The sequence below is a fragment of the Crassostrea angulata genome, chromosome 7 (genome assembly GCF_025612915.1).
Source record: "Crassostrea angulata isolate pt1a10 chromosome 7, ASM2561291v2, whole genome shotgun sequence".
Lineage (NCBI taxonomy): Eukaryota > Metazoa > Mollusca > Bivalvia > Ostreida > Ostreidae > Magallana > Magallana angulata.
In genome coordinates, this window is record NC_069117.1 from 32,327,142 (window position 1) to 32,354,656 (window position 27,515).

The 27,515-nt window shown below is 35.9% G+C and overlaps 2 protein-coding genes across 2 annotated transcripts in view; one reads left to right on the forward strand and one right to left on the reverse strand.

Annotated features, from left to right (window-relative positions):
• Nucleotides 1–27,515, forward strand: part of LOC128156893 (uncharacterized) — a 62,982-nt gene that overhangs the window by 31,763 nt on the left and 3,704 nt on the right. Inside the window, exons 50-97 of the mRNA XM_052819220.1 lie at nt 289–488; nt 687–844; nt 976–1,207; nt 1,651–1,953; nt 2,294–2,464; nt 2,736–2,882; nt 3,112–3,272; nt 3,561–3,687; nt 3,863–4,071; nt 4,333–4,435; nt 4,676–4,839; nt 5,115–5,286; nt 5,695–5,931; nt 6,149–6,160; nt 6,784–7,026; nt 10,198–10,403; nt 10,743–10,909; nt 11,231–11,381; nt 11,652–11,913; nt 12,236–12,410; nt 12,737–12,803; nt 12,949–13,231; nt 13,510–13,635; nt 13,729–13,948; nt 14,258–14,400; nt 14,625–14,799; nt 15,166–15,375; nt 15,726–15,885; nt 16,964–17,112; nt 17,414–17,778; nt 17,976–18,206; nt 18,617–18,809; nt 20,010–20,069; nt 20,667–20,708; nt 21,473–21,662; nt 21,771–21,880; nt 22,056–22,292; nt 22,441–22,633; nt 22,926–23,070; nt 23,436–23,616; nt 23,817–24,062; nt 24,314–24,585; nt 25,364–25,511; nt 25,655–25,760; nt 25,857–26,136; nt 26,299–26,500; nt 26,884–27,086; nt 27,368–27,504. Coding sequence (XP_052675180.1) covers nt 289–488; nt 687–844; nt 976–1,207; nt 1,651–1,953; nt 2,294–2,464; nt 2,736–2,882; nt 3,112–3,272; nt 3,561–3,687; nt 3,863–4,071; nt 4,333–4,435; nt 4,676–4,839; nt 5,115–5,286; nt 5,695–5,931; nt 6,149–6,160; nt 6,784–7,026; nt 10,198–10,403; nt 10,743–10,909; nt 11,231–11,381; nt 11,652–11,913; nt 12,236–12,410; nt 12,737–12,803; nt 12,949–13,231; nt 13,510–13,635; nt 13,729–13,948; nt 14,258–14,400; nt 14,625–14,799; nt 15,166–15,375; nt 15,726–15,885; nt 16,964–17,112; nt 17,414–17,778; nt 17,976–18,206; nt 18,617–18,809; nt 20,010–20,069; nt 20,667–20,708; nt 21,473–21,662; nt 21,771–21,880; nt 22,056–22,292; nt 22,441–22,633; nt 22,926–23,070; nt 23,436–23,616; nt 23,817–24,062; nt 24,314–24,585; nt 25,364–25,511; nt 25,655–25,760; nt 25,857–26,136; nt 26,299–26,500; nt 26,884–27,086; nt 27,368–27,504 — 8,674 coding nt within the window. The remainder of the gene's footprint in view (nt 1–288; nt 489–686; nt 845–975; nt 1,208–1,650; nt 1,954–2,293; nt 2,465–2,735; nt 2,883–3,111; nt 3,273–3,560; nt 3,688–3,862; nt 4,072–4,332; nt 4,436–4,675; nt 4,840–5,114; nt 5,287–5,694; nt 5,932–6,148; nt 6,161–6,783; nt 7,027–10,197; nt 10,404–10,742; nt 10,910–11,230; nt 11,382–11,651; nt 11,914–12,235; nt 12,411–12,736; nt 12,804–12,948; nt 13,232–13,509; nt 13,636–13,728; nt 13,949–14,257; nt 14,401–14,624; nt 14,800–15,165; nt 15,376–15,725; nt 15,886–16,963; nt 17,113–17,413; nt 17,779–17,975; nt 18,207–18,616; nt 18,810–20,009; nt 20,070–20,666; nt 20,709–21,472; nt 21,663–21,770; nt 21,881–22,055; nt 22,293–22,440; nt 22,634–22,925; nt 23,071–23,435; nt 23,617–23,816; nt 24,063–24,313; nt 24,586–25,363; nt 25,512–25,654; nt 25,761–25,856; nt 26,137–26,298; nt 26,501–26,883; nt 27,087–27,367; nt 27,505–27,515) is intronic.
• LOC128156892 (short-chain collagen C4-like) lies at nt 7,910–9,355 on the reverse strand. The gene is made up of 3 exons (XM_052819219.1): nt 8,956–9,355; nt 8,667–8,738; nt 7,910–8,465 (listed from the first exon to the last, which is right to left on the reverse strand). Exons 1-3 carry the CDS (start codon nt 9,353–9,355, stop codon nt 7,990–7,992), a joined length of 948 nt encoding a protein of 315 aa, XP_052675179.1. The 3' UTR covers nt 7,910–7,989.

Consider the following 27,515-nt stretch of genomic DNA (forward strand, 5'->3'; position numbering starts at 1 on the left):
AAAACACGTGACTGTATTTATTTCATTCCTAAGCTAGGTTGATGTGTTGTTTGCATGCTTGAAATCACCATTTCGTGAATTTGTTCAACCAATCAGTAAAATGACAAGCACTGATTCATGTTTGTACTTTTACTGCTTATTGTCCTGATTTTATTCAGCAATTTTATTTACAGATAAGTAAAACTAACTCCCTAACCAAATGTTTACATGAATACTCATAATATATGATAAATTATCAGAAATTCTTGATAATAAACCTTTGATTATCTTCTTCTATGGTTGGTACAGACTCCATCAATTTGAACACCCCAGTGGTGCCCCTGGCTCACGCGGCAGGCAGTCGATTCATGGTGGACGGACAGAGACAAGTGTTGGAGGACATGCACGATGCCATTGCCGTGGCAACAGGTGACCTTGGCCTTTTGCCAGGAGTTGCTTTCCAAGGTCGTGTGGCACAACTGGCAAATCTGAATGCTGCTCACCAAACAGTATGTACTCTTAATATTATGTATTTGATATGCAATTTACAAGATCCAGTTTATAACCTTAATGTTTAAATAAAGGAGAAAAAATTAACTTCTTAAAATAGGATATACAAAGCATCATCTTTGTTTTATTACCTACACATGTACATAGATGTAGAAAGAAATTGCTTGATTATGAAACCTATCTATGTTTTATTACAGATATTTGTGGTTGGACCAGCAGGATGTGGAAAAAGCGAGTGCATCAAAACGTTTGGATTTTCCGAGAGAGAGCGGGGTAAAACTATTGCTGTCCAGACATTATTCACCAAGGCTGTTGAGTCTGAGGAGCTCATGGGATACTTCCACACCAAGAATGGGTAATGAGACACACATACATGTACTTTTATACCAAGTTTTTTTTTTTGCTTACAAGATATTTTTTCTTTATTTCTTTTCTTTATTTCTCCTGTAACCCATACAAAAATGCATGCTTTCATTTGTTTGACAGAGAATGGAAGGATGGATTACTGACATCTCTCCTAAGAAAACTCTGTATCCAGCCAGCTTCTACCAACTATGACCTCCAGACGACCCAGAAAATGAAGGTCATCCAGCTGGATGGGGAAGTGGATCCAGGTCAGATGGAGCTGCTCAGTGCTGTGCTGAACAATGATGGTGCAGTGGTTCTGGGCAACAACGAGAGGATCATTATTCCAGAGACTGTCCGATTCATCTGGGAGGTGAGCAAGCTCCTGACATTAATAAGTGTCATAATTGTAAAATCATCAAATAAATTTATGCCAGAAAAATTTGCTGGTGGAGGGAAAAGGGGAGGGGGGTATTTGAAAATATTAATTTTCATGTCCAGCTGTCCATCCCAATTTCATATCTGTTTTCATCCCTTTGTAAAGACAAAACATCAAAGGTTGACACAGAGGTTACTCATGACCTGAGATTGTGTTATTAACCTTACTTAAAGTTATTTGAACTAGGTCAAGATCATGATTTAAGACTCAAATTACTGGACTATGAAGTTGGGTTTTTTTTGCTTGTTTATTAATATAATATTGGTAATTAGTATTGGAATCTAAAAAAAAATAATTGAACATTCTAGCAGAGGTCATGATTCAGGACTCAAATTACTTTTTTTGGACTATGAAGTTTTTTGTTTTTTTACTTCCAGATGGAGAATGTGGAGAAGATGAGCCCTGCCGTGTTGGCCAATGTAGGAATCCTGATGATGACCTCACAGGATGTGGGCTGGAAGATGATGCTGGTGCAGTGGCTGGAGAAGTGTGATGATGCAGACAAGGAATTGATGACTGGATTCTGTGATATTTACATTGAGAAGACAATAGACTATCTCTCAAAGTGCTGCCAGCCACACATGTTTGGAAACAACGACACCAAGGGATGTCCCCGCTACAAGAGGGTCATCAACCACTCAGTGGAAAACATGGTGTCTACGTTTACAACTCTACTGGATGTAAGTATTTTCATGTTTTTTGTAACGGACTATCAGCAATCTTTCATGCCAAATTAATTATACTATTATTTCATGTTATTCAGCAATTTCATTTTTGAAAGTGCTCATTCTAGATTTCCTTGCATGATTTTTTTTCAAGGATTTAGTTCCTAAAATATTATAAAAATTATTGCTTGTGTTTATATTTTCACATGCAAAATTATATTGAATTGTTTATCTTTTAAAGCATCATTAAAAAAAAGTAGAGAATTTGATGAAGTTCCATTCTCACTGGCATAAAAACGATACATATTACCGTACCCTAATTTGCATTAATTGATAATGACCTTTCATCTTTAAGGCCCTGATCTCCAGATGTCGAGAACTGAGTGATGTTGAGCTGGAGCGATACTTTAACTTTGCTGCTGTCTGGGCCTTCGGAGGAACTCTGGAAGCAGAGTGTCGCGAGTCGTTCAGTAACTGGTGGAAGGAGCAGTTTGAGCAGCATATTGATTATCCCGAGGAGGGAACTGTAAGATTTAGCTGCTTCTCTTTGTGACAGTGCTTTTTACTTACAGGGACTTGTTGCAAAGAAGGAAGTTGTTTTTTGAAAATGATGTGAAAATACCAATACCACTTTGTCAATAAATAAATAATTTCAGTGAATATTCAAAATATGTTTGACAATTATAAAACTTTAATTTAAATGAAGTACAAAGGATTTTTGTAATGCATGTTTAATGCTGGGAATTAAAATACATGTCCATCCAAAGAAATAATTTTGATCCTGTTTTGTGTAACAGGTATTTGACTACTCTGTGGGGTCAGTTGATGCTGTGGACCAGGGAACCCACGAGTTTGTACGCTGGGCCGACATCCTGCCTTCCTACAGTAGCAGTGCAGCCATGGGGATTCCCCCAGAGGCATTTGTGCACACTGTGCCAGCAGAGGTATAATGAACATACAGTATTTTTTCAATGATGTGTTACATGAAATAAACAACAAATGGAGTTTCACAGAAGTAACCCCCAAAAATCTTTTATTAATGAAATACATGTACATGTACTGATATTTGTCTTTGTATAACTTAAAATTCTCTTCTCTTTTGTTTTTGCCAACAATAAAAAATGTGAACAGTTGAATGCAATGATGCAAATCAATTTTGTTTTGTGTTAACAGCAAATGACTTTCCTGTTGAGTACACTCACAGACTACAGGAAATCTGTGATGTTGGTCGGAGAAAATGGCTGTGGTAAGACGGCCATCATTAATGACAAGATCCGGACAGCCTACTCCGGAGAAGTGGCCGAGGTCCTGTCCCTCACCATACAGGCCAACAGGTAAAGGTCATTGAAAACTCAATGGAAAATAATGGCAAACCTATTTCTGAAATATTTCAAAATTTGATTAAATCATATCTTAAAGGTACATGTATTGATTATTTAAGTTTATTTTATCATGTTATTTACAAATTTCTTTGTCAGCAATGTTTAATGCATGCTTATACTGATAGTCAGAACTTTTAGCTTTCAAATTTGTAATAAGGATATGACTTAATTTGTATGACAACAGAGATTATTTTATTACTTTTTTACACTATGCTTAACAGTTGTGTTTTATTTTGTCAGGTTTACCAATGCCAGACTCCTGTATGACAGACTGGATGAGAGACTGGAATGGAAACATGGACAGACCTATGTTCCCAAGGGCAACAAACGTCTGCTCTGTCTTGTGGATGACATCAACCTATCCCAGGTCAGTTCAACTAAAAAAAAGATTCTTAAAAACATAAAAGTTAATTGTAGTTTTTGTTTAATTTTTAAAAAAGAAAACTTAACTGTTTCATTCATTGAGATTAAAACTTTTATTTCATAAAAAAATGTTATTTGGTCATTACTTTCATTGGAATTCACAACTTTTCTCCCATTAGGTTGACCTGTCAGGACAGCAGACGGCTGTGGAGCTGGTGAGAGAACACATTGATGATGGTGGCTTCTACAATCAGGACACACACGCGTGGCGCTATGTCAACAGTGTCACATACTGCACCACGGTCAATCCAAACACCACCGCTAACGTCCCCAAACTCAGCCAGAGGTTCATGAGGCACTTTGCTGTCTTTGGAGTGCCTTACCCAGAGTAAGAGAATTTCAAGGTTTTTTTCAGCAAAATTTTTAATCATAATGGCAGAAAGGTTAAGTTTTGGTTCTTATTTCTTTTGGAGTGTGACTGGCCCTTAATTCCTTTTTGTCTTTTTTTTTTTTTTTTTTTACAAAGTTGCAACCAAATAATGAGTGGTTAAATATGTCTTGGCATTTACCTCAATTTTTTTTTAACAATTCTAAACCCAATTTAGATCTAAGCCTTATACATGTATATTCTTATTTTTCTCCTATTTAGCTTGGCGGACCAGCAGAGCATCTTCTCCATCCTCCTGCAGACACACTTCATTGCCCCTGAGACCTCCAGTACACAGGCTGGTCATCATCTCCATGATGAAAAGGTACATGTAACTTTTTACTGCATTATGTAAAGAATAAAACCTCACTAATCTGACTACTGATTGTTGATTATCTGCATACAGAAAATAGCTATAGGGACTAATTGGTTTTTGAAATTCAGTCAAAAATATTTCTATATTCTGCTGATTAAATAAAGCAACTATTGTATTGGGTTTCTGGATGTATTTAAATTAGATCTAAGTTAAACATTTTGAATTGTATTCTTTTTCTTATTTTAACAGAACTTGGTGATCATTAAGAAACAGGAGGAGGCCATGAGGTCCCTATTGAGCCTGATTGTGAAGGTGACAGTAGAGTTACAGGACCGAGTGAGGTCCATGTACCTCACCACCTCCCAGAGGTGTCACTACATGTTCACAATGAGGGACCTCTCGGTCATATTCAAGTAAGTCCCCTTCATTTCTACCTCATTCGGTAGATACCTTATTTTACTCGAGTACTTAATTCTGTGATTCCACTGTTTTGTATATAATTAGAGAATATGAAATTGCAAGCACTGAACATTGGTAATATTTTTTTGTTTCTTGCAGTATTATGCAGATATCAATTCTCCTTGTTTCATTAGGAATCTACAGTATCTTTTTGTATCAATATGCTGATTTTTATCATTTGACATGACTGATCGAAAATGCCATTGATATTTTTGTACTTGTGTTTCAGAAATCTGTGCCTGTCTCTCCGCCCTGGCTGTTCCAAGAGGAATCTGATGTTGCTATGGCAGCATGAGTGTACGTGGGTGTACTCTCACAGAATGGTGAGCGAGGTGGACGTTCGTCGATACAGACAGGCCTTTGTGACCGCTGTCAAGAAGGAATTCACCAATGATGAAGAGGTACCATAAACAGGATTTATTTATTCAAGGTTCAGAGCCAAACTCTTGATATCAATTTTAAAAATGACTTAACTGAACTGTCATCCCTTTGTTGCTCAGCATTTAGAGCGGTTGCATTCATGGCAGAGACTGAGGGTTTGAACCTTGGTTGAATCTAGAGTTTTTACCCCCTGTTACATTTGCTTTGTGTTTACCAAGCTTTATTAAGTTGTAGAGTTAGTGGCATATCTACAAGTATCATTTATATACAAAGTGATGTTGTGCATTGCATGGAATGAAACAAAAATTTTACAGTTTGTAAAAGGATATTTCATTAAATTTTCTTAAAAGTCAATGTTTTAACTGCATAATATCAATTTGAAACTTTAAATACAGGTATGTCATAATGTGTTGTTTCTGTTTTCACAGGTGACCCACATGCTGAAGGTGCGTCAACCATATTTTAGTAACCTGATTGAGCAGGACAGTGGGGTGGTGACCGCGGGGATGATTGACACCCGCCACAGCTCCAACATCTCGGAGGAGGACGCCAAAACCGACCTGTACAAACCTGTCTTCAAATTTGAGGATGTCAAGGAGCTAATGTCTAAAGGGGTTGAGGAATATAACAAAATCCATCCCCGCATCAAATTAGCTCTATACAAGGTAATTAAGATGAACCTTTTTTCTCTACATTAAATTTAATCAACTTCCATTGATATGATATATTTCACATATGATTTGAATTTTTTTTAAACTCTTTTCCAATGTTATGGTAATATTTAGAACGAAATTTCTGTGGCAGAAAAAAATAGAAGCATGTTATCTATGATTTTTTTTGCATGATTGCTTGCATTTTAATTCCTGTTGTTAAATATATTAGCGTGACTATACGGTAAGCTTCCCTCTCTTTTTCTGTTTGAATTTTTTTCACCTTTCATTATTCTGGGTCTGTTGGTTCCTTAGTATCAGTTTTAGTCAATATTGTCAGCTAGAAAATTTATGGGTCACTTTATATTTTGGTTTGATTTTACTGTGAATCTTTATAATTTCTGTTTTATCCTATTTCCATTCCATTTCTTCAAATTGATTGATGTTTGAATATATATTAGAAAGCAGAACATCTAAGATCTTTCATTCTATTTACATAACAGTAAATAAATTTTTTAAGAAAGTTTGTTTTTTTGAATTAACATTTATGATATTTCCTTTTTATTTGGTTACTTTGCTAATTGCTACATACATCCTTTAGACATGGTGAATTTTGATATAGATATCTAAATTGCATACTGTGTATTTTTTAAAAAAAAAGTAGTACATGTACAGAGATTTTTGGGAGCTTCTAGTTAGAAATACATTTATATGCAAATGTGTATGATATTTATCAGGAATGTATGCTTCTTGGATGATAAATCAAGATAAGTTGCAATATTCTAATTTGCTGAAAATAAAGGGAAAAATCAAATGGAGATGGGGTTGGAGTGAAAGAATGACATTGAAAGGTTGTAATATTTTCAGACTGTGATAGAACAAGTGTGTCGCCTGGCCCGGACCATTGCCTCCCCCCACGAGACCTCCCACTCCGTGCTAGTCGCTGAGGGGTGCCCGGGGAGGGCCACAATCATTGTCAAGCTGGCGGCCCACCTGTGTGGGTACACAGTGTACCAGATCAACCCCACGTCCATGGGATCCTCCACCGAGTACAAGATGGATCAGTTCAAGGCCGACTTGGTGCAGGGATACACCAGGGCAGGCTCAAGGGTAAGTGTCAAGGTCAAATTTGATATCAATTTAAGTATACATGGATCATCTTGGTTAAATGAAAGGACTATATTTGATATGGTCAAATATCTGCCCCCAATTTTAACCATTTTTTAAAAAATAGTATCGAATCAAAATGAAATCTTCATAAATCATTATACTGAGGATGCCTATCACTTTAGTCTTGATATAAGTCTTCATTATTCCTTAGCTGTTTATCTATGACGTCACCTAAATGAGCTAATTCCCGCTATTTTGCAAACAAATCAAAATATTGTCATTTTTTCTTTATATTTTGCATTTGGAAGTATACTAGAGCACAGGTCTGCTCAAGAACCATTGTTATGTACTGTGTTTTTGTTCATCTAATTATACACATCATACTAAAAAGTGGAACTTAACTTAGCATGTGCTTGATGTTTCCCGGTCAAAAAAAAACATAGGAAAACACCCATATTTTGCTATAAAATATTAATTTATCAAAATAAGACGATCTTCATGATGACATTTCTACATTATGACGTCACTGTGGTGGTAACCTTTTACACACTTATCTTCAATAGGATTTCAGTTATCTACCACCTTTTTTGTAAAGCACTTTATAAAATTTAATTCTGGGGGGCAAGAAATGCATAATACATACTGCATATAGCCTTTTTATTTCATTATTTGGCTATTGGAAAAAAACTTTTATTATACCCCAGCTCTGAAGGAGAAGGAGGTATACTGTTTTACCCTTGTATGGTGAACATGAGACATTCTTAAAATTTAATCTTCATGAAAACTGATTATTTTGAATACCAGTTTTCATGATTTTAATGTGCATCAGTTCAAGAAAATCGATATTGAGGAAATTATATGATGTATAGAGATTGTTATTATGTACAACACTAACTTCATGTTACAAGTGCAGCTATTTTTTAATTGATATGTATTACATAAAGCAGCATTACATTTTTACCATTACAAAGTGCAAATAGCACAAGAAAGATATTGGCCACTTTTGTAATTTGGGCAAGGCAGGGCTCCACACCATGACCTCACTGGATAGAGCAGATGTCCATCTGAGTTGACTTGTCTCAAACCCTCAAAAAACTCAGGATCACTGTCAACACAGATATAGTCTGTTGCCTGCTCACCTTGATATGCAGCACTCAAATATCCGTGGTATTGAAGTGTCCATTCTTGGGGACAGGAGAGTTTGGCAGGAACCATCATGGTTGCTGTAGCAGGCCTTACTTTGCAAATTGCACAGGGGACATCATCATCAACAGCAACATTTTTATATGTGAACTGATATTCAGCACCAAATATGTCTGCGTTATGACTTGAGTATGTTGTGGTGGGAAAATCAGATGGCAGCGAGTCAGGATCATGGGGTAAACACAGTGTGTTGGTTCCAGAACCAGTATTGATAGCATGTTTTCCAGCTGTTATGCCTGTATTTTGATATTGGTGTTCATTTTTTTTGAAAATTTTTGTTGATGATGCAAAATAGAAGAAGCATTGATTTGATTTACAGTAAGTTGTTTTAACTCTGTTAGGCAAATACATACCTGTAATTTTGATACTGATGATTATGATTTTAATTTACAATTAAACTTAAAAAACATGTTAAAGGTGTATAATAATTATTATACCTGTGTATACAAGTTCTGTGCCATTTATAACTGGGCATGATTTGCGACCCCAAATAGGAAAGAAGGTTGTACCTGAAACAATGGATTTTCATTCTTATTCTCCTATGAGTATTATTATACGCTCAATTGGTCCTTGGTATGGTTTATTGCTCATCAACTTTAAAAACAAATGTTTTGCAGCATTTTAGCTTCCCTTGTAGAATATCAGTAGGTTAAATTAAATGATTTTTATCTGACAGCAAATCTATGATGATTTACATGTGTTTACTTATTGAATGTTTACTGGTACCTGAGTGTTGCAATAACTTTTGATTTTCAATCACCACTGCATCCACTTTCATTTTCAAGAGTGGTAGTTCCTGATTTAATGTAGCAACCTTGGTGGTGAGAATTTGGACATCATGGTTGGAACTTCCGTGGGAGATCTGTTGCTTCAGGGCAGCATTTTCTTGTTGAAGTTGTGCAATTTGTGCATTCAAAAGCTGGATTTGGGATTGGTGGACATCAATTTCTGCTATCTTGGTCTGTAAGGTCTGGATTTCCCTCTGAAGAGAAAGCATTTGGCTTGTAACTGTCTGGGGGTCATCTAAGAGTAAGCGTTTGTCCACTGCTGAATTTTCCTGTGCCACGATGATGTTCGCATTGTGAAAAATGACAAGGAGCAGTATGAATGCATTATTCAATGTCATATTGACATTTGATTCTTATCTTTGGTGCTGTGTCTTTTATAGTGCACTGTGTGTTAATGCTTGCAATAGAATATACTCCAGATAAGAGTCCATTCTCAACATTTCCACTCCTTTTGTTAGTTGGAAAAATTGGCTGTATATAGTGGGTTTGGCAATGAATTGAATTCCCACTAATCTTGTAGGAAATGGAGTTATAATTCTTTTGTATCATAGAGTTATCAATACTTAACTTAATATAAGAAATAGAGTTATAATTCTTTTGTATCATAGAGTTATTAATACTTAACAATAACACTTAAACAATCCTGCTTAAAATAAGGAAGGGTGTCATCAATTTTTACTGGATTAATTACCATATGCAGTATACAACATCTAAATTGAAGGACATACATGTATCAACATTCAGTGTTAGGTATCATGATATTATCATGCATCAATATTAATAGCAGTCAGGTTTTAATTGTAATCTTTGCCAATTTACATATCTATATATAAGACAAGGTCTAGGACAACTCTACATTGAAAATTTAAAATAAATTACAATTCACAAGAAAAATTAATAACTCCAAAATGCAATAATTATGGACTTCTTGGAGGGGGGGGGGGATTTAAAACCCCAAAATTGGGCCATAACTGTCTTTTGTTTTTAATATTCATAAACATTGCAGCTACTTGAAGTTTTCATATTGAAAATGGAAACTCATGGTTGCCTTAATTTCTTTCCATTACCTTGTCTCAGCAACTTCTATTCCTAGTCTAAGATTATTCTTAATGGATAATAGAAAAGAGAACTACATAGTATGCTGTATATGATTATCATACATTGTCCTCATTTTTTCCAGGGAGAGAAGATTCTACTGCTCCTACATGAGGAGGAGCTCTTGGAGGAGGACTTTATTGTGTTCCTCCAGGAGTTTATCATGGGAGGCTCCATCAGCCATCTGTTTACCTATGAGGAGCAGACGACAATCATCAACTCCATCAGAACAGAGGTCACTCAGGCCGGGCTCACCTACACCAGGGACGTAGCTTGGAACTTCTTCCTCAGGTACGCATGCACTGATTTTCTCTTCCCATCTATGCTATGAATAGTCTGATGTGTAGGGTGGACTCCACATTGAGTTGATACAAAGAGCTTGAACCTTAATACACGATTTTAATAAACTGGAAAAGTGTGAATATTAAGTTTTCAAATTAAAACTTTTTTACCCATACCAAAAAAGCATTTGTGGGTTGTGTATAGAAATCATTAATTAATATGACACATACCATCTATCCATTTGTCTGTACTTTTATCCATTGATAATGTTAACAGTTTTAAGAACAGAATACTGTCAGTAATATACTTTATGATTATTGAATAAATGAATGCATAATTGATTTTTAGGACTGTAAGGAACAATTTCCGAGTTTGCTTCATCATGAATGAGGGCAAGGAGGCTTTCCAGAGACGGTGCCGAGAATTCCCGTCCTTTGCCAAAAATGTCAACTTCTTGTGGTTCCCACACTGGTCCAAGACACAGCTGGTTGAGCATGCTCAATACCATTTCAAAGGTCAGAATTAAACAAAGCAAGCACCTTTCTTGAAAAGTGAATACGTTACGTTAACTTTGCATTTTCCTTAACGTTAAAGGAGTTTAAAAAATTACTATAGAATAAATTGTAGGTACTGAAATTGAACATACCAATATTTATATTTTATTTTAATTTAATTAAGTATTTTAGTTATATTGCTACAGTAGTAATGATAAATGTTGATACTTGTTAAAACACTTTTGGATAAACATTACAAGACAGATGAAGATATATCTCAATGCAATATTACATTGCTGTAGTACACATTGTTTAATTTGATTGTGGTTTTTTTCTCTGCAGACATCAACTGGATGACAGCCATACAGAAGGAGAACATCTCCCACATGTTGGCCTCCATGCACCTGGTTCTCCGTCAGCAGGACGGGCAGGAGAAGGATGCGGGCGAGTACTGTCACATCACCAACACCAGCTACGAGAAGTTCGTCGAGAGGTCAGTGTCTCATCAGTCCATGGGTGAACATCTATCAAAGAGATCAGATTTTAAATACTGAATGCATTGAGTCATGTTGTTATAAACTACATTTAAGAGTTATAATAAGTACAAATTTTCAATAATTTCTTTGGACCTAGAAATGATTTTCACCTTTGCTTACCACTATCAATAAAAATTTCTCATTTACAGACCTCACACTAACATTAAGTTTCTTCATGATTTTTATGTAAATTTACAGTATATTTTAATATCATGGGCATTTTGTAGATATATATCACTGGCCTCTGCTAAGAACCAAGAGGTCTGTTCAGATCATGACTCTGTGACTAAATCACTGAACCATATCAAACGTGAAAATGAGGTTGCTTTGAAACTGAGAAAACTTTTGGAGCATGAAATGATTGTGTTAGAGGAACGAAAGCAGGGAACCATTAAAATTCTGTCCCAGATTGGAAAGGACACGGCCATTACAGAGCAACAGATCAAAGTGGTCAAGGCCCAACTAGACAGAATCTCTAGGCTCAAGAAGGTGCGAAAAGTGCAATGTACCATCTTTTCATCCTGTGTATGAAAATTACAATTAGTGTGATTCATAAAAAAAATAAATTACATCTACATTGTAAAACTGTGTACCAGGACTACTTGTTGATTTCAATGCAAAATTCAAAAGCTATTAGCAATTTTGCATAAAGATGACTACTAAAATGAAAAAAGAAAACACACAAATATTTTCATGTACATTACATTCACTGAATTCAAACAGCACATGATTCAGTATATTTTAAAGTACCGGTACATGAATTGCAATCAGAGGATCTATTTTCATAAACATATCTCTTAATATTTTACAGCTGCTACCAGAATACCAGGTTGCCCACGAGAGGGCGGTATACAAGGCCATCGCCATCGTAGCAGACACCAAGAAGGTCATTCAGAACATGGACATAGAGAAGCTGAGTGAACTACGCGGCATGAACAAGCCCATCCTGGACATCGAGGATCTGATGACGGCCATCATCATGATATGTAAGTCTGATCAATAATCATCTATTGATTGTATAAGTATTGGTAGAATGGAATGGAGTTTTGCATTTACATAGGGATACGATATGGCACTACAATAATGATTTTAAGAAATTCTTGGAATTCTTAGAAAGTTTAGCTTGGTAAAAGAATTAGGATGTAAGTTACATGTATATGACGGTCAATAAGTTCAATTTGAATTATATAATGGCATGTGTCTGTATTTGATAAATGTGAAAATGGTTCATGTCAGTTGCAAAGTAGTTGGTTTTAAGTATGTAATTCTAGTTGCGTATCATTATATATAGAAATTTTTCTCTTTTCTTCAGTGAAATCTCCATCAGCAGACTTAACATGGCAGAAAGGAGCCAAACGACAAATGGCCAACTTAGAAAGGTACATGAGTTGAGCAGTGATAGAGTTGTTGATTTAATTCTTTTAAATATATCAGAAGGAATCTTTAATTGAGGTGAATGAAAAAGAGTTTAAAAAATATTACATATAGCAATTTAAACAGATGATAAAAATTAATTGATTTCAGATTCATTGAAGAGTTGATGTCATTTGATGACAACCAGCTTCCCGAGTCTACACTGCTTTTAGTGGAACCATACCTGAAAAAGCCCAGCTTTGACCCTGAGGCCTTGGAGAGGAAGACCAGTAATTCGGCCTGTGGGGCTCTGTGTAAGTGGGTCATTGGCGTGGTTAGATACCATAGAATGATGATCTCCAAGGTCAAACCACTGCACCAAAAGGTAGAGGAGACCACTACAGCAGTGGATGAGGCAGAGCACAAGATGGCTACCCTGGAAAACAAAAGAAAGGTAAAAATGGCTGTGCTCTTGGACGGACAGAAATTTGAAAACCCAAGTAGAATATAAAGTATATCAAAAGGTCAAACTGTTTTAAGTGCTTTCTTTGACCAATCAAATTACATAAAGATTTCCAAAACAAGTTTTGTCCAAAATTAGTATTGTTCATTGGATAATGAAACATTTCATAAAAATTCTTGTAAGAAAATGCCTTCCATTGTGCAGGGATAAAGTGCAGTAGTTATTATAATGAATTTTCATTGAACGATTTTATTGGCTTTTGTCAACAGTCACATGAAGTAAGACTGACAGACCTGGCCAAAGGATTTGAGGAAGCCACCATTGACAAAAACCAACAGGAGGAGAAAACCAAGATGATGAAAAAGAAGCTGGAAACGGCTGCTCAACTCAGAAAAGTATGTGCGCTTTGCCAAATTTACTCATTGTATTGAATTCTGACATTGTGTTCTGTACATTAAGGATTCATCCATGTACAATATGATTTCCAGATCCTGAAAGGAGAGAGACAGAGATGCCAGCAGATTTATGATTCTCATGAGCGCCGCGCTGTGGCGATACCTGGTGGTTGTGCAATGGCGGCAGCCTTCGCCACTTATCTGGGACCCTACCACCACAACTTCCGACGAGTGATGCTGACCATTCACTGGCCCAACTGTCTGAGGGAGAGGGGAATTCCCCTGGTTATTGATAGCATTGATGGATTGAAAGGTGAGCGTTAAATAATAATTACAGCTACATACATTGAAATATACTGGTAATGAAAAGAGGCCTACTGGTAGACTTATGAAAATTTTTATCTGAAATCGTGTTCAAGCTAAGAAATGAAAAATGTCAAAAGAGATTTTTATTTCTTTATAAAGCTAATTGAAAGATTCATGCAGTGATCATTCAGAAAATACACTCATTATTGCGCTTTGTGTTTAAATATTATATCATATTTAATTTCTTTTATTTGAACAATAAAGGATGTAAAGCTGCTAAGAAATATTGTATGTTTGTAACTGGTATGTTTTGTAGGTCGAGTGATAGACTGGAGTATTGACTTCTTGAAGACTGCCACAGGGGCCAGTCAGGTGTATGACATAGATTATACCTCAGCACTGCTGGGTCAGAATGTGGACCAGGATGACTCCAATGCCACGCAACCGCAGGAGGAGGAAGTATGTGCAACAGCAAATATATCTATATCTATAGGACATACAGATAAATACATCGGATGTTTGTGGAATATTAAGGGTTTTCTTAATAAAAAAAAAATGCTATTTTCATTCCATGTTCACATGGCTGTGTAATAACATATATTGCAGTTTAATCTTACAAATTTTGAGTCGTGTAATGGGATAATTATGTAAACAAGAACTGATGAATATTTATGACTATGTAGGAGGAGGTTCTTGTGGAAAGTGGAGAGGAGAGCAAAGAACAGGAGGTAGAAGAGAAGGAAGAACAGAAGAAGGAGACTGCAGAAGGGAATGAGGAGAAAGAAGATGGTGAGGAGAAAGGAGACAAGGAAAAATCAGAGAAAGAGGAGAAACAAGAGAGCACTGAACCTGCTACAGGTAATGTGGACCAATGATAGGTGACATAGTTGTGTGCCCTTGTTTTAACTCCATTGATAGTTGACAGAGTTGTGTGCCCTTGTTTTAAAAAATATGGCAAAATTTTCTTGAGTAGGTCAAGAATATCTATTTGATTCATTATCAGTGGTGTTCCATTAAACTTTTATTTGATAAAGAGCAGTTTTAAAATCTAGTCTTGGACATTACATAGTCATTACCGGTACTTGTTGCTGCTTTGAAAAAGATTTTCAGTAGCATTAGTTTTTGCTATTTAATGCATTTCAATTAGAACTGTGTTCCTGTATCCTGATTTAACCATATTTGCAGACATATTTGATCATATTCTTTCAATTTATAAATTTCAAGATAAAGAGGCAGAGGAATCAGAAAAAGGAAAAGAGAAGTCGCTGGCCAAGATCCAGGAGCAGGAGGAGGGGAGTGAGGAGGAGGACAAGGACAGTATGGTCACTCAGTCCACCACCCCCATGATCACCTCGGTCCAGTACAACAAGTACGTCCTGTCCCTCATCAAGCTCCTGGTGGGGGAGAGAACTCTCAACGACTGGATTCGTAAAGGTAATGACTCACATTGCTCTCTTTCTGTCTGCAGCTGTACATGATTGCTAAAATGTAGGATTCTTTAATGCTTGTATGCAAGTGATGGAATTTTAACTTAATTTTAGAGTATACACTCTATACATTTCGTACATGTATTATTGAATAAATTTTGCTTTTCAATACATGTAATACGTTAAAAAAAAACTCCTTTTTGCAAATTTTCTCTTTCCATCATGATGGTTATTGCTATGAATTAATGAATTAAGTACCAAAGATTACCAGTTTACCAAAGAAAGTATTCAGGATTCTAGAAATTTCAGTTGGGATTTTAAGGATCAAAATAAGTTTGTTAACATCTTTCCTTTCAGACTTTGGACCCCGACAGATTGAAAATGCAGCCATGTTATGTTCGTCATGGCAACGACCTCCCATGATGATTGACCCCAACGGAGAGGGATCTGTTTGGCTGGGGAAACTCAATAAGCTGATGAACAAGAAGAAGCTAGTGTCCTTGGACATGGAGACAAGGTGTGTAAGGGCAAATTGACATAAGGCAAAGTCATGGTTTGAAGAAAGCTACATGTACATGTAGAGCAAGAGAGAGAGAGAGAGAGAGAGAGAGAGAGAGAGAGCACACAAGATGTATCTACATTGAAAATTAATCAATTATGTGTTACTGTGTTTTCACTTGTGTAAGTTTGCTGTGGTTTTGCTTCAATTTAATGTGAATATATTGATGTTTAAAAAAGTAATGCATGTATAGATATGTTATATTTTAAAAACTCCATTGATAATTAATTAAGAAATAATCATTTTAAACAGAAACTAATTTACGAAACATGTAATTTTACATTAAGATTAAAAAATTTTAATGAAATACTTTAAAAATTTGGAGGTAATATGAAAAGAGATAATTGGTTATATAGTTTAAATTGCACAGTGTTGTCAATAATTTTGATTGGGGATTTGTTGATGGTGATGTTTTGAATATATAGCATGAATGATGTGTTGACATAACTAATGTTGTGGTTTTTTTCCTCTGACTTGGGGCCTATCACTAACCATTCACTGCGTGCTGCTTGGCAAATCTAGATGGTAAGTTTGCAGTTATACCTCATACAGTATACTAGTATCTTGTTTTGTAAAGAATAGAAGACTAATTGGTACAAGGCACAAAATGGTGCTTGGTAAATATGCCAAGAATTTAATGCAGCTGAGATTGACATCCAAAACCATTTTAAATTTTGAAAAAATTGATGAAGAAAAATTTTGTATGCGTATAATTTTCTATTTTTTATTGATAAACTTGACACTGTCAGAATTGAGAGATTATTGTAGACAGTCTCAAATGAGATTTTCTTTCCTACTCATTTTCCCTATGAATGAAAATGAGAGTCACGGCATTCCCCACAGCATGGTTATAAATGAAATTTCATATGTTGAAAATGCACACTAAAAGAACTGTGTGCATATGTACCTATATTAAGCAAACTTCTTCACAAAAAAGAACAACATTTAGTGATGAAAATTAAATGATCAATTCTTAAAACATTTATTGATCCAAATAAAATTGTTATATATACTTTAAATCTTTTTCATCAAACAGGTCTGATCCGCATGTTTTGATTACACTGGAGAAAGGCATCATGAGGGGCAAGCCTATAATACTGACCAACTGTGAGGAAAACATTGACAATGTAATCACCCCTCTCATCCACCACCGCAACACAGCCGAGGAAAACGACAAGAATGAAGGTACGTACACTCAGTATACTTTATAAAGACCTACATTTGTAGACTTGATGAAATACAATGTGATTGTATTTACATCAGAATTTCATTATGTTACCCAGTAATCATATTTACCTTAAAATCAGTGTAATATATATACTGATTTAGTTTATGTGCATATTTGGTTTATTTTTTAAAGGCCAAAATGATAAGCAGCCTTTTCAATAGTCTCTAAATTTTGATTATGAGCTTTATGCTACAAATTACTGTCAAATTTTCCAAAAACTGCTGTAGATACTAGAAATCCAATATTGTTGTATTTTAGAAGCCCGCATGATCAAGTTTTGTGGACGCAGAGTCCTGTGCCAACCAGATTTCCGTTTCTACCTCTCTACTCCTCTGGCCAAACCCAGATTTAACCCGGAAGTAGCCTCGACCACGACCCTGATCAACTTTGGAGTGTCACATGACACATTGATGGAGGACCTCTTGACGAGAGCATTTGCTCGCATGAGGCCGGAGCTGTATCAGGAGAGGTGTAAAACACTGAAGAACCTCCAGTTACAGAGAGACACTCTTTTATATCTGTCAGAGATCGTGAAGTCTCATGTGTTGTCCAATCAGGCAGGAATTCTGGGAAGTCCCAAGGCTCTGAAGTACATCACAGACATGACAAATGCCAAAATGGAGGCAAGTCATTTTCAGAAAATTTAACTTATCATTAAAACTGCAAATTTATTCATTCTAAACAAGTCCATATCATATTTTCATATCTGTAACTAATTTTTGAATAACACAATTTTTGTGAAATATTGAGAGGTACATGTATTATTTTCCTTTCAAAATCAAATCTAGAAAAATTAATAGTTAGATCTGTGTGTTTACAGTTAGCGAACAGGTTGAATGACACTCAAGCCCTCCTGCTTCATCTGAATGATCTGAAGGATGACCTGTTTCCCCTGGCGCGTAGAGCGGCCATGTTATTTGCGATCATCCGCAGCTTGCAGAGTGTTCACAATGAGTACCAGTTCCCCCTGCATTACTTTATCGAGTTGTTTGATGAGGCGGTCGGTGGAGAACTGCCACCAGAGTTCTTGAATGCTGATGAAGAAGAAGGGGTAAGAAATCAAATGAATCCACATTTTTACTTATACATTTTATAAGTAACAATTTCATATTTATAATGAACAGAATTCTTTGCCTTGTGGGAAAAAAACAATAGTAAAATTTAGCAGTATCTGAAGAGTGTTAATACATGTATAAATATCCAAATAAAAAAGTGTTTAAAAAACGTTATTTTTACCCAGTATCTCAAAGCAAATGCCAAAATGCCAGTGTTTAAAGTCTTTAAGAAAAGCAATTTTGTGTCTGGTATCCTCTGAACGAAACCAAAAAACGAGGGAAAAGAATTATTCAAATATTCTTAGTTTCCTATTAATAAGATTATACTAGCATACCACCATTTCTTGAAATAGTATGACAAAAATGTGAAATTCATTTAAAAAACATGCTGTTTTTGCTCATACAGGGTTACGAGGATGGAGATGACAGTTCAGCGGGTGGAGCCCTGCAGAAGAAGCGCAAAGACAGTGCAGCCAGCTCCCAGGGTTCAAAGGCAAGTGCCACAGCAGGTACGGGAGACAAACAGACCCTCAAGTCAGAGAAAGAGGATGGAGAGAAGGATGAATATGCTGATGACTTTGATGAGGATAAGACTGAAGGTAAAATACAATGCATAGAAAAACTGATTTGCTAAATTGATGTTATTTCAATATATTTTTTTGATTATCTGTAGTCCAAATACTGTATTTTGTTAATATCAAACTTTTTTGTATTTTAATTGTTCACAGCATTCTTTTATTAATACTTTTTGTTTCTAAAGCTTATGGCTACATTCCTCTTTTGAAATATTTTCAAGTAGTATGTTTAAATAGTAATGAAATAAAAGAAGAAACAAAAGTAGAATGACACAATTAGTCAATGAAGATGACAGATACACGGTAGATGTAGTATTAAACAACACTGAATAGACAATTATTAGTCATAGATTAGTCACTTATCAGAGGGGAAAAACTGGCTGTAAATCCTGTAAACTTAAGTCACATTTTTTAGATTCAGCACTTTAAAATTTATAACCCTAATAGCAGCACCTAGAAATTCAATTTTCATATTTCTATGCTGATTGTGGCATTTCAGTTTTTACGAACCACAACATTGCAATTAATGGTATAGTGAAGCTTTTTGTTTAAGGTTGTATGGGACACCTGTCAATATTAATGTGAATAAAAGTACATTATTATCAAAATACTTTTACCTGTTTAAAATTTTCAAATTTTACAATATTTGACCTATTTATGTTTTGAAAATATTTGAAAAGGTAAAAATTTTATGAACTTGTGACTTTCAGATTCGTTGTTAATGCTGTAACCCATTGCGCTACGATGCTAGGTTAACGTATTATAAAATTATTCTTGATTTTATTGTTTATTTCAATAGGATATGTCATATTATGAAGGTGTCACATATGACCTTAAAGACAGGCACAGCATTTGGTTGTAAATACAATTAGTAGCAGAAAGAAAATTCATAATAGGAATGCTGTATAAAAAAAAATCGCAAGAAGGAAGAAAAAATGCTGTTTGAAATGAGAGTAAAATCCACTTAATCATGACTGTAGTATATTTTAAATATATCATACCAAATCTACGGTATTTTTCATGCCTTTAAATTTAAGCCAGATTTCTGACATGGATATTTCTGTACATTATTTACTAATTTAGGATAACAAAACAAGTATAGAATTCACCATGAAGCTAACCATATTGCTTTTCTGTCAAATGCACCAAAGGTCTTACTTATAGAAGATGAAATTAAGCATGATATAATTTTTCATATGTCCCCATACACTGATTTCTTTTCAGAAAAAGCTAAGGAAAAGGATGATAAGGCTCTTGAGCCCCCTCCCGAAACTCAGTTAGCAGGTAGCACTAATTGATTGAGTGATATTACTGGATTGATGTGTAACACAGATTTAAAAAAAAAACAATAATGACTGAACAGTCTTTGAAAGAAACAAGAGTGAAGTTCACATTGTGTGCAGTTCTAATTAATATTTTTTGGACACCATTATGAAGATCCCTTATCCTTTTAGCACAATTTTCTTCTGTATAGCTATCATTAATAAATGATATCAATATCCAGAATAAGATGAAAATGGTGTTAATGATAAATTGCATGACTTTAATCACTACAGTACCACTTCACCCCCATACCCATAGTACCCATTGCAACACCACCCCCACGCCTTGATTCCAGTCCATAAATGTAACCCCAGTTCCAAATAAAATTTCAACAGACTTAACAAAGATATCCCAACTTTCTTCTGTTGCAGTACACTTGCAACTAACATAACACCTGATGTTTTCTAGTAACAATCAATGCTTAATTTATGTTTGAATGAATCCACAGCAAAATAATTCATCATGCACTAAGAAAAAAAGTCTTCAGTGTTTGCCTAATGGTTCTACCAGAGCTGTACCAATTGTCAATATATATTAATGCTATCTTCTGCTTCACAGATCAAGAATATATCGAGTTGCTAACTGTTTGGAGAAAGCAGGGTAAAAAAAAAAATTATGAAAATAATGACTCAGTTATTTGAAAGCCAGTTATAAATTGTGGTGCTTGATATATATATAACCAGGGGCTCTCAATTACAACAATTTTATCAATCTAGTTCTGCATCCATCTATTTATTCTAGTACAGTGATGTGGTCTTTGGGCTTTGGTTCCTGTTGTCTATCAGGTGGTTGTCAAGTGTTGGGGGCGTAGAAGTCCTTTAAATCTCCTGTATTTATATAGGACTGCATGGGAATCTGGAAACTGGTTTAATTGGATTATAGTCTAGAACTGTTGATGCCTAGACTTCTCTCTTTGATAGTAATGTCTGTTCTATTTCACTATAGTTTTCTCTGAACTGTTGGATCTATCTCTGTGTTTATATGTTTTGATGATCTGTATATATCAGAAGGGTTTACTTTACAGGAAGTTTGTTTTAAAGCGCACCTGAATTATACTAACCCAGAGAATGTGACACATTTTGGAGATTGAATGGTGGCAAATAAATACTAATACATATGTTTATTGCATGTTTGCTTGTTCTGGATGTATTTTATTTCAATATGATATTAACCAGAGAACATAAAAGGCATTTGCTTTATTATTATTTTTTTAAAATTGATACTGCAAAATTTTGCTTCAAAGAGCTTCAAATTAATATATTCACAGACGGATTACATATATTGTTGTCAAATGAAATATTGACTTTATATTGCTTACCAAAGTTAATAAATTAATTATTTGTTTATTCACTTTGTTTCAAAAGGAGATTCTGCTAGTACTGCAGCAGCACAGAAACTTCTGGAAGGATCAGAATCAGATGAGTTGCCTCCCCTTGAGATCCCAGAGACTGTCCCCTTGCCAACAGAGGGAGTTAAATACGAAAGCCTCTCAGCCAATCAGATTAAGCAAGCCATGGATAAGATGACTGGATTAGTATACAGAAGGATCAGAGAGTATGTTATATTTCTATGGATTGGCTGACAAAGATTCACTTTAAAAATTTCATGAACATTTTGATTGGTTGATTTTCTTTAATTGTTATTTTTTAACTCAATTAATAGAGCCCTGTATGAGAAAGACATTTTACTGTTTGCCACTCTGCTGTGCCTTAACATTGAATCAGAGGGAACAGAAAACTTCTCAAATGAAGAGATGTCATTGCTCCTGCAAGGTTTGTGCTCCTAGTAATTTTTTTGTTTAGTGATACAGGGATAATTATCACAAGATACAACAAGCATCACCTGTAACCAATATTAAAAAGTGCCTGATATATCTGTTTAAAAGTCTAATTAGTGGCATAGCCTTTTAGTAAAAAAAATTACTTAACTAATAATTATTTTCTTCAGGTAACCCTGGCTTGGGAATGCAGTTGACCTTGAACGACTTTGACTGTAAGGACCCACCCCCAAAATGGCTCCCACAGGAGAAGTGGGAGGATATATTGGCCCTGTCTGTCCTCCCAGGGCCCCTGGACAGTCTGTGTGTACACATGGCTCAGAACTCTGACACCTGGAAAAGCTGGTATACCTCGGACTACCCAGAGAGGGAGCCACTGCCTGTAGCCTCTGCAGGAGGAGAGGAAGGTAGGGGAGCTTACTCTGAACTGAATTTGTTAAGCTATATTGTTTCTCTGTTAACTTAGAGAAGGATTCAGATCTCCAGGGGATAATTAAATTATTACCATTTGTTTATATGGTCTGCTTTGTACTTACATGCTTAATAATTCTACAGACAAACGTCCATCATCTGGAGGAAGTAGGAACAGTCAAGGTAACGGCATGAAGACCCCTGACCTTGGGCCTCTTTCTGACTTCCATCAGCTGCTGTTATTGCGCATGCTTAGACAGGACCGTCTGCCAGCAGCTCTGGTCCGCTATGTCAACAAACACCTCACCATTAACCTCCCAGAGCAAACTGACTTCAAGTAAGCAATCTTCAGTGTTTGCTTTTTTCTTAATTTAATATTTATACATGCCTTTTTTAATGCAATTTTGGTACATGTAGTAGAAAATAACATAAGTTTAAAACAAATCAAGAGTTTTTAATAGTTAAATAAAGCTCACAGCCACATACAAGTGATAAGAAAGAAATTCTAGATTAGAAAAGATTAGAAGATAAGAAATAAAAATCAAGTATCTAAAATACGGTAATAAAATAAAGCTCACAGCTACTTTCATGCCTCGAAAAAAAAAATCCTATTCTTCATTGTTCCTTAGTTTGAGTGATGTCCTCCAAGATGCAAAGCGCCATCTAGGTGTGTTGCTGCTGCTGCCACCTAGTGTCTCAGAGAGTCAGCAACATCCGTCCAACAGACTGCGCCTGACCAAACCACCAGTGGAAGTCCTGAAGAAAATGGCACAGGTATTTTATCTAAATCCTAGAAAATGAAAGCCAAAATAAACTTAATTTTCTGTTATACATTGTGTACCCCATATAAATAACTTTCTAGATACAGTCAAACTGCGTTGTCTCGAATTAGATGTGACCGCTTAAGAACTTCAAGATTTTTGAGTATTCAAGATGTTGTGGGTTAAATACTAAAAAAATAAGTGGTTGGGACTTACAAATTACTTCGACATATCCATTGTATTCGAGATATTAGTGTTTGAGATATGGAAGTTCAACTGCATAGATTTTTTCAATTTTTTATCTTTCTTTAAAAATGTTTAATGAGCATGAAACATCAGGGGGAAACCTAAATTAATTAAATTTGTCTCTCTTTGAAGGCCATTGGAGCCCAGGTGGAGATCGTGCGTGTGGGTGATGGCTGTGAGATTTTGGTGGATGAAGCCATCGACAGTGCTGATAAGAACGATGGCTGGGTGATCATTCAGGACCTTCATCTGGCTCCGCCCAAATTCTTTAACAACCTGAAGAAACACCTTATCCGAGTGGCCAGATCTAGAAGTAAGTTTTCTTCAGTGAATACAATGGAGGATTTCATTTGTCGATCAATATTATGATTTATCATGATTAGTAAAGAATTGTATTGACTGTATTGAATATTCTTTGACATTTTCTGATCAAAATGTAGAAGCATTGTGAAAAAAATATCATTGTCAAAACACTGGATAATTCATAAGTTGGTCTCTGATTTTCTTATACAGGTAATGCTCAGGATGAAAATCAGAAAGGAAATCGTTTCTGTGTTTGGATTACATCAGAACCATGCCCGTTGATTCCAAGCTTCTTGCTGCAGAACCTGCACAAAATTGCATGGAACCACATTACGGAAGATGTGGTTAACTCAAAGAACATGAAAGATGAGGGCAAGGAGGCTGAAGGGGGTAACCAGGCCCCCAAAGCCCCACTCGCCATTTCTTACAGATCCCCGGGGACATACCTCCACTCTGGTAAAAACATAAATAAGACATGACAAAAATTTCCTTCAGTTTTGTTTATCTCTTGTTTATATCAATTGTATATTTCAAACTGTGAAATAATTTACTGAATGTGCTCTAAAGATGGTCATGTAAAACTACATGTATATCACATATTTTCTTTTCTTTCTTGTTTCATCTCTTCTTTCTAAAATTCTCTTTATATATCACTCTATTTTTGACATTGAAAGACTGACTGTCTTTTTGTCTCTTTTCTTCCCCAGCAATTGTGTCCACCCTCAAACAAATTCCTACAGAGCTCTTGGAGAAAGTCTCCACTGAGCCCCAGATGGTCCGCACCATTGCGTTTGGTCTTGGCGTCATACAAGGAATGCTGGTGGCTCGCCAACTGTTTGGAGCTCAGGGCCTTAACCAGTGGTACCCATTCAACCAGGTTCAGATGGAACAGGCTCTGGTGGCCCTCACCGGTAAAATGCTGAAATCTGAAGAACAGCAGGCACCAAAAGTTGACAACATGGTTGAAATATTTGCCAAGGTAAGCTTAATTTTTTTGGCCTTAAGCAATTCTAAATTGTCTAGTAATTTTATGCATGTATTAATGAGATTACAATATATTGTAAACTTGTACAGACTGAATCATCATTGACTACCAATAAGACAGAACCTCCCAATAAACTGGTTTTGTCTTGTTTTATCCAGGTAAATCTGGTTTAGGGCTGATATCTTTGTTTATCTTCGTTTTTTGGAAGAATTCCAATTTTCAACACTCTATCAGACTCCACTGCATTGAATGTTTATCACACATCTCTCTCTCTTTACCTCATGTTATTTTTAAGCACATTCATGGTGTTGATGGTAGCACCAAACTTTGAATGTTGTTTTGTAAGGCCAATAAAATAATGTTTTGTTTCTGAGGCACTGCAATTTCAGGTCAGTTGCTGGTGTATTGATTCAGTCTATAGCATTAAAAAGGGACATAACTCAATTTTTAAAAAAATTTGATTAGAATTATTAAATAAATCTATTCCCAAATCTTGCAATTAATTGAGTAATAAAATATATGTACCTATAATTGCTTAACATGTACATTTTATTTTTTTTGGCTTAAAAATCTAAATACACATGTATTTATTTTTTGGACTCTCAAGTTTTAACAGATTTTGGTCAGTAAAAGGATAGATATTTATGATGAAATTTTAATTGCCGAAATTCAGTCTAACAATACTACAACACACACATCAACTACCTATTCAAATGCTGATGAATATAGATTGACATATGTTCCAAATATTAGGTTTTGGTTTTATTTCCAGCTGATATACCAGAACTGTGTGTTGACCTACAGTGACATGGACTATGTAGAGGCCTGTGTGAAGAATGTCCTAAACAATCTGTATCAGGACAGTACTGGAAGCTTGGTGCTTGGGAGCGTGGCCATCCCAACACCTCCTGCTAACGTTGGTAAGGAATTTTATTATAAAGAACCAACACTTCTGCACTGCATTTTTATCTTGCTTAATTTTAGCTTTCAAATAGATGGAAACAGACCAAAAAGAAAGAATGGAATCTATATTTCATTATATTTTGCTTCTTTTTATTTTAAGATCCTGCAGACTTTGGACAGTGGTATGAAGATAATGTGGATGATGAATTCACACTAGGAGCCCTGCAGCTACACACCAGTGCAGAGCGAGAAACCATAGACTCTGAGTACATGATTTACCCCTTATATTGATAATTTACTCTGAATGGTTTTAGTCCCTTATGTGCAAACCTAATTCATGCATTTCTGTTGTCTTATTTCAGAGCTACCGATTTTATCCGAAATCTGGACTTGATGTTTGAGACCCAGACAATGGAGGCAGGAGACATAGCTAGCGTCCAGCAGGACCGAGTGAACATCATGAGGCTGAGGTCCTCCCTGGACCTGTGCTCCGAGGAGTTACCTATCCTGTTGGAGCTGGGACAAGTTGGTGACCTGATCAAGCAGGACTATAACTTCCCATACCATGTTCCTAGTCTGATCAGTCTTGCCACAGCCAGCAGTTCACAAATGCCCGAAACCATCGGCTACTGCTTGCTGCAGGTGGGTGATGCTTGGTTGAAAAAAAAAAATTCTGGTGTAGCTTTGCTATAAAATTTTTAGGTTCATATTCAGAAACATTCTCTAGTAACTGTAAAAGCATAAGTAAGTTTGCAGGACTTTCTTATTATGTATAATTAATAAGGCCATTTATTTCACAAACAGGAGTGCCTATGGATGAACAACTCCCTCTGTCATATGAGGCAACAGATCCATGAACTACAAGGCTGCCTTTTGGCAGGCCCAGAGGCTATTACTAAGGAACTCCTGCCAACTGCCTGCAGCCTACAGGAGGAACATGTTCCTGTGTCCTGGATCCATCCTAACTGTCAGCCTTCCACTCACTCCCTTGTTTCCTGGTTGGAAGGTTGGTTTTGATCTCATTTTAATGATAAAAGAAATCATACCATTGTTGACCTTTAGTTGTTACACAAAGTGTATTCTTACAAGAATACTGTATACAGGGTTATTTTTGCTTTGTGTTATTTTTGCCCATATTCACTTGCAAATGGTCTTGCACCATCTTGAACTCGCCCAGATATAGTTGTGTATAAAGAGAGATAATCTGAGATATTGGAAATTTGTCCAACCTTAAATTCAAATTCACTTGATACAATGAGGGTGAAAGGGTTGAAAATAAAATGGAGGCAAATAATTCCCTGTACACCCGAAAAATATTTTGAATGTTTTCTCCAGAATATCCTGTGAAAGTTACAAGTACTTAAATACCAGTATATTTCTCTGCTTTAGATTTGAAGAAAAGACATGACCAGCTACATAACTGGGTCAAACACAACATGGTCCCCATTTTCAAGAATGGGACCCTGGAAAATCCCACCATTGCTGCCGGTCACCTGGGCAAGGTTTGGCTGGGAGGACTGGTCAACCCTCAGGCCCTACTGGTGGCTATCAGACAGGAGAAGGCCATTGTTGCTCAGTGCTCCATGTCAGAGGTATAAATTATACAAAGAGATGAACAATGTTGTAAAATGAATGCATACATATTACACTGTGAGTATTTTAACCAAAGAGGAGAGTTCTGAAAATGAAAATATCTCTGCATGTAGTAATGAGAATATAGGATGCTTGTGTAGTACACTCAAAGATAGTTATGAGATGGTTTAGAAGAAAAGTATGGTATTAAGGTCAGGGGTAGTAAACAATGGCATGAGTGGTAAGGACAAGGATTTATAAAAATTATGTAGATTCAAAATGATGTTAATGTTGTTTGTAGATCTCCTTTGAGTGCATCGTGATGGACAACATCAACACTGACGAGTATGATCTGGATGAGGGAGGAATGTTCATCAGTGATATTCATCTACAAGCGGCAGCCTGGGATTACGAGAACGACTGTCTGAAAGACCCTGTGTAAGATTTTT